The sequence below is a fragment of the Hyperolius riggenbachi genome, chromosome 2, assembly GCF_040937935.1.
Source record: "Hyperolius riggenbachi isolate aHypRig1 chromosome 2, aHypRig1.pri, whole genome shotgun sequence".
NCBI lineage: Eukaryota > Metazoa > Chordata > Amphibia > Anura > Hyperoliidae > Hyperolius > Hyperolius riggenbachi.
Window position 1 is genome coordinate 531,475,625 of NC_090647.1, and position 7,117 is coordinate 531,482,741.

Genomic DNA, 7,117 nt, shown 5'->3' on the forward strand with positions numbered 1-7,117 from the left:
ATACTGATCAGTACTAGAGATGGTTGATGACATGCAAATAAGTCCGGCTTGCATGCAAATTTTATGCCAATTGTGTGCACCTTGGAATTGTGCTAGTCCTTAAGTGCATTTGATTGGCCAAGTTGCTAAATAGGCTAAGTCAGGCCTGGGCAAACTATGGCCAGCAGGCCAGATTCTTTGGGTGGCCGATATGAAGGCGGCCCGGCGATAGAGGGCGGAGTTCCACTCCTCTCCCTTTCTTTCTCTTGACATCCTTCAAAAAAAAAATGTGCAACGCATGCACAAGAAGCAGCTTACCCATTCGCACTCTCCAGCACAAGAAGCAGCTTACCCATTTGCAACTATGGTAGCATGTGACCTGATATAAGTATGTACCAGCATGTCACCACCATCGTCATGGAGATCGCCGCTGTAAAGTGTGATTGGGTGAGTTGCAACTTAATCTTTATACATCCGCACATTTTCTGGAGCGAGGGAGACACAGATTCAGGCTGCGCGCCGCATTCTAGAGGATTGCAACCCAATCTAAAAAAAGTTTGCCCCACCCTGGGCTAGGTTCACAGTAGGCATTACATTGCGTTTCCTTTAACTCGTTTTATTTCCTCCGGGTGCCTCTTTCCCCCGGTTGAGCAATATGCTTTTTGACTACTATTTGTCTGTTTTCTCAAAGCTTTTGAAATCTAGGCAAATCTATTCTGAATCCAGGCAGCTTCTGTTGTCACTGAATTTATAACTTGACTATAAACTGCTTCTTCCTGTTGCCATAGTTAATAGAGAATGTTTGCTTTTATTTGTAGATCTTCCTCTTCCTGCCACACCCGTCTCCGCCTTCTACGTTGGCTGCATGGATGTCATCATTAATGACCAGTTTATGGATCTGGATGAAGCAGTGTTCAAACAAAACGACATTCGATCACATTCCTGTCCCTTAGTTTCATAGTTTACAGGGTTTTTTTAGGTTTTTTTTTAACGTTCTTTTATTTTTATTTTTAGCGCCTACTACTGAACTACCAAACATATTTGTGCCGGGATCAAATACGCTGTATACTGTATTTTTAATCTGCTGCGCTGTACTAAGAGCCGGAAACTATTTTTGGATATTTCAAGAATGGTGCAAATTTTGTAGCATTCCATTTAAAACAAGAATTAAGAACTTTATAAAAAGTGTGTTTTTCCTTTGACTTTTTCTCACGAGTTCTACCCCAGGTGATGTTTTCATTCCTGGTCTAAAAATGTCTTATAAGCCACCAACAAGCAAGAAAATACTCAAAATGATTCTGATAGTACTTTTTTCACCTACTTTTTTGATACTTTTTTTTTTAATTGCAAAGTGCTTAAAAGTTATTTTAATGAGAAATTAAAAATGTTCTCCTAGGAGATAATATAGTAGAAAAGATGAATTGCATAAGGTCCCATCTTTGTTACAGTTCTTGAATACTTTTAGAGAAAAACCCAAACTAAATCAATAAAAAACACTGCTTATGCTGCTCAAGATTGTGGGGGCCAGGCGCGGACTGACCCGGGGGGACGGGAGGCAATTGCCCCCCGGGCCGTTCAGATAGCAAGTACTTAGGGCCGGCGGCGCGTGCGAGCACATGACAATTGTGCAGACCGCAGTGAATAGTTACAGTAGTGAGCTGTACGCGCGATGTTTACCACGGCCGCTCAATAGCCAGCCCCCAGCCCACCCCCCTGTTATAGTCAGACAAGACAGACTTACTGCATGGGCGGAGCAGAGGCTGATGAATAAAGATGCACGGCTTGCATCGGTCTGCCTCCATCCTCCCCTTGTAATTCAAGTAACCAATCGGGCTGAGGCGGCATGGCCGTGGCGTGCGTGCCCTGGTGCGTGGCTGCGTGCAGGCTGCGTGCAGGCAGCGTGCTGCATGAGCGTGTTCACGCTATTTGGCTGGGAGTTGGGAGTCGGGACTTCACTTGACTTGACTTCGCCCCCCGCCTGGAGCCATCAGCTATTCCCGCTCAGCTCACTGATCTGCTGAGGAGAAGCCTTGCTGTCAGAGGGAGCCTTCTGCTGGGCTGACTGGAGGAGGAGTCAGACTCGGAGGGATCAGGTCGGGTCCAGGTCGCCACTCGCCAGGCAAGGTTTTTTATACATTTTGATTGTGTACTTCTTGTTGTTGCCAGTTGCCACCCCCACATAATACAATTCTGACCCGGGCCAGCCCAAGGGAATTGCGATTTTCTGTTGACTGCTGCCGACCGACTGTACGATTTTCTGGTGACTGCTGCCCACATTGCGATTTTTCTGGTGAATGCTGCCCACTGTACGATTTTCTGGTGACTGCTGCCCACTGTACGATTTTCTGGTGAGCGCTGCCCACTGTACGATTTTCTGGTGAGCGCTGCCCACTGTACGATTTTCTGGTGAGCGCTGCCCACTGTACGATTTTCTGGTGAGCGCTGCCCACTGTACGATTTTCTGGTGAGCGCTGCCCACTGTACGATTTTCTGGTGACTGCTGCCCACTGTACGATTTTCTGGTGACTGCTGCCCACTGTACGATTTTCTGGTGAACGCTGCCCACTGTACGATTTTCTGGTGACTGCTGCCCACATTGCGATTTTTCTGGTGACTGCTGCCCACATTACGATTTTCAGGTGTCTGCTGCCCACTGTACGATTTTCTGGTGACTGCTGCCCACTGTACGATTTTCTGGTGAACGCTGCCCACATTGCGATTTTTCTGGTGAATGCTGCCCACTGTACGATGTTCTGGTGACTGCTGCCCACTGTACGATTTTCTGGTGAGCGCTGCCCACTGTACGATTTTCTGGTGAGCGCTGCCCACTGTACGATTTTCTGGTGAGCGCTGCCCACTGTACGATTTTCTGGTGAGCGCTGCCCACTGTACGATTTTCTGGTGAGCGCTGCCCACTGTACGATTTTCTGGTGAGCGCTGCCCACTGTACAATTTTCTGATGAACGCTGCCCACATTGCGATTTTCTGTTGACTGCTGCCAACTGTACGATTTTCTGGTGAACGCTGCCCACATTGCGATTTTCTGGTGACTGCTGCTCACTGTACGATTTTCTGGTAAACACTGCCCTCATTGCGATTTTCTGTTGACTGCTGCCAACTGTACGATTTTCTGGCGACTGCTGCCCACTGTACAATTTTCTGGTGAACGCTGCCCACATTGCAATTTTCTGTTGACTGCTGCCAACTGTACGATTTTCTGGTGAACGCTGCCCACATTGCGATTTTCTGGCGACTGCTGCCCACTGTACGATTTTCTGGTAAACGCTGCCCTCATTGCGATTTTCTGTTGACTGCTGCCAACTGTACGATTTTCTGGCGACTGCTGCCCACTGTACGATTTTCTGGTGAACGCTGCCCACATTGCGATTTTCTGGCGACTGCTGCCCACTGTACGATTTTCTGGTAAACGCTGCCCACATTGCGATTTTCTGGCGACTGCTGCCAACTGTACGATTTTCTGGCGACTGCTGCCCACTGTACGATTTTCTGGTGAACGCTGCCCACATTGCGATTTTCTGGTGACTGCTGCTCACTGTACGATTTTCTGGTGACTGCTGCCCACTGTACGATTTTCTGGTGACTGCTGCCAACTGTACGATTTTCTGGTGACTGCTGCCAACTGTACGATTTTCTGGTGAACGCTGCCCACTGTACGATTTTCTGGTGACTGCTGCCCACTGTACGATTTTCTGGTGACTGCTGCCCACTGTACGATTTTCTGGTGACTGCTGCCCACTGTACGATTTTCTGGTGACTGCTGCCCACTGTACGATTTTCTGGTGACTGCTGCCCACTGTACGATTTTCTGGTGACTGCTGCCCACTGTACGATTTTCTGGTGACTGCTGCCCACTGTACGATTTTCTGGTGACTGCTGCCCACTGTACGATTTTCTGGTGACTGCTGCCTACTGTACGATTTTCTGGTGACTGCTGCCCACTATATTATTTTCTGGTGCCTGCTGCCCACTGTACGATTTTTCTGGTGACTGCTGCCTACTGTACGATTTTCTGGTGCCTGCTGCCCACTGTACGATTTTCTGGTGACTGCTGCCTACTGTACGATTTTCTGGTGACTGCTGCCTACTGTACGATTTTCTGGTGACTGCTGCCCACTGTACGATTTTCTGGTGACTGCTGCCTACTGTACGATTTTTCTGGTGACTGCTGCCCACATTGCGATTTTCTGGTGACTGCTGCCCACTTTACGATTATTTTATGGTGAAATGCTGCCCACTTTACGAGTATTTTATGGTGAAATGCTGTCCACTTTACGAGTATTTTATGGTGAAATGATGCCCACTTTATGATTATTTTATGGTGAAATGCTGCCCACTTTATGATTATTTTATGGTGAAATGCTGCCCTATTTACGATTATTTTATGGCGGGCTGCCCACTTTACCCACTTAACGATTAATTTCTGGTGAAATGTTGCCCACTTTACGATTATTTTACAGTGAAATGCTGCCCACTTTACGATGAATTTCTGGTGCATTTATTATTTTATAGTGAAACACTGCCCCATTACAATTATTTTATAGTGAAACGCTGCCCCATTACAATTATTTGGTACCTATGGGGGGCCCCATCCAAATTTTCTCAGGGGGGCCCAGTGATTTCTAGTTACGCCCCTGGATAAGGTGTTAAAAAAGTTGAAAAGTTTTTGACAGTCCCTAGACTCCAGGAGGGCTGCTTTCTGACTTGTGTGAGAGACCAGCAGGGACAGGAGTCCTATTACAGGCAAGTAGCCTCTGTGTGATGTGTACAGATAAGTTCTCTGCTCCATCTCAGGCTATTCTCAGTATCTCTCCACTCCTTCTCTCTCTGGGCTAGTACACGCCAAAATCACAATAGCAATCGCTAGCAATTTGCGATTTTGTGAAGCGATTTTTGAATGAATTGCTCTAAAAAATGCTACATGCAGTGTGTTTGCGATTTTTAAAAAATCAGAACACTGCTGTGAGAACACGCTCATAGGGTAACATTAGCCAAGCAATTTTCAAATCACTGTCGATTTGAAAAATGCTCAGAAGCCCTCTTGGTTGGCACCAGCCCTCTCTCATTCACCTTTGTTTCCCTTTTCCCCTAGTGCTGGGTGTCTGTGTCTTCTTCTTATACAGGAAAGCTAAATAAAAGTGCAAACCTGGTGAGGCAAATTATTGATATTATTATTTAGTATTGAGACATCATTTTGGCTGGGGCTGCGATAACGGGCCTCTGATTTGTGTTTCCCCCCAGGCCAAAAGGTCCCAGTCCTCCCCTGGTGGGGGCTCATGCAATTTTTTTTCTTTCCTAGCCATGGGTGCAAGGGATGCTGGGGGTTTGATGTCATGACTCCACCCCACCCATGTCCTGATCCTAGTCCACACCCACTGTGAAAAGAGTTGTAATAAAATCCAGGCAGGCAGGCAAATATCTGGGATAAGAATTATAGAAAACAGACATGATCAGCCAAGCAGCTGTTCTACTGAGGCTCCTTTCTCCTACACACTGTGAAAAGAGAAGCAATTTGATCCAGGCAGGCAGAGGGCAGGGGAGGGCACCAAGATGGATGGGAGGACACAATGCTGAGGGTGTACTTAAAATGCATCAGCATGAAGAGAAGTATGGAGGTGCTAATACAGATATACCAGTAAATGTGTGTCTGTTCTAGACACTTCGATGCACCAGATGTAAACTATGTATGTCCATGTAACTGTACACAATGCATAGACTACATATATGTATTTCCATTCAAACTTTTTTTTTTTTTCCACCAGAGGTAGTCTTTAAGACCCCCCTCCTTTCCTTTCATATTGCCTGGACAGAGTCCGGCACACTGGTGGAGTAGAAGGTATCCGGCAAAGGAGAAATTGCTGATGGCTGCCCTGTATAACCCTAGTAATGAAAAGAGAAGGGTGAAAAGCATGCATTGAAATGCTCATAGGCTTAAAGGAGTGTTTATTTATCTTTGTATGTGTCAGAGTGGTGCAACTAAATATTCTGAATTAAAAAAATGTTTGGTTTGGGTCCGCTTTAACAACATACTGGTTGAACTCGATGGACGTATGTCTTTTTTTCAACCAAAATAACTATGTAACTATGTAACATTGGAAGCCACCCTGCCCCTAGATTATGCTGAGCAATCTAAACCCTCAACACAACAGTCTAGAGGTGCACTCTATAGGGCAAGGCACCCATCTCACCTTTTATTTTGTATTGTGCTGTAAAGATGTCACATGATATGAGGACTTCCCATACATGGAAGCAGGTTATTGTGTTGTCTTCGGTTTAAGCTTCAGCTATAAGATAAGACCAGACCTCAGCCCTTTTGGCTGTGATAGGTTGGTAGACAGAGCCGGCCTTTGGGGGTGGCAAGTGGGGCAATCGCCCCAGGCCCCGCGCCTGAGGAGGCCCCGCACCCTCTGCAGTGCTGGGGAGAGCGGGCATAGTTGTTAAAACTCACGTGTCTTCACCGATGCTCACAGCTACCATCTATTTCCTCTCCCAGCATCTGTGTATTGGTAACAGCGCCCCCTATGATGACATGACCGCATTTCACCACAGGGGGCGCTGTTACCAATGCACAGATGCTGGGAGAGGAAATAGATGGTAGCTGTGAGCATCGGCGAAGACACATGAGTTTTAACAACTATGCCAGCTCTCCCCAGCACTGCAGCCACCTTGCTATCTAACCTGTACTGCAGGGCACCTACCTATCTAATCTATAATGCAGGGCATCTACCTATATAATCTATACTGCAGGGCACCTACCTATCTAACCTATACTGCAGGCTGGCACCTATCTAATCTATACTGCAGGCTGGCACCTATACTGCAGGCTGGCACCTATCTAATCTATACTGCAGGCACCTATCTAACCTATACTGCAGGCTGGCACCTATCTAATCTATACTGCAGGCACCTATCTAACCTATACTGCAGGCTGGCACCTATCTAATCTATACTGCAGGCACCTATCTAATATATATACTGCAGGCACCTATCTAATATATACTGCAGGCACCTACCTATCTAATCTATACTGCAGGGCATCTACCTATCTAACCTATACTGCAGGCACCTACCTATCTAATCTATACTGCAGCCACCTTCCTATCTACTCTATACTGTAGGC

The 7,117-nt window shown here is 46.6% G+C and overlaps 1 protein-coding gene across 1 annotated transcript in view; it reads left to right on the forward strand.

Moving 5' to 3' along the window:
* Window positions 1–1,492, forward strand: part of PROS1 (protein S) — a 120,655-nt gene extending 119,163 nt beyond the window's left edge. The window contains exon 15 of the mRNA XM_068270661.1: window positions 798–1,492. Within this exon, the coding sequence (XP_068126762.1) occupies window positions 798–940 (143 nt within the window). The 3' untranslated portion in view covers window positions 941–1,492. The remainder of the gene's footprint in view (window positions 1–797) is intronic.
* The last annotated feature ends 5,625 nt before the right edge of the window (window positions 1,493–7,117 follow it).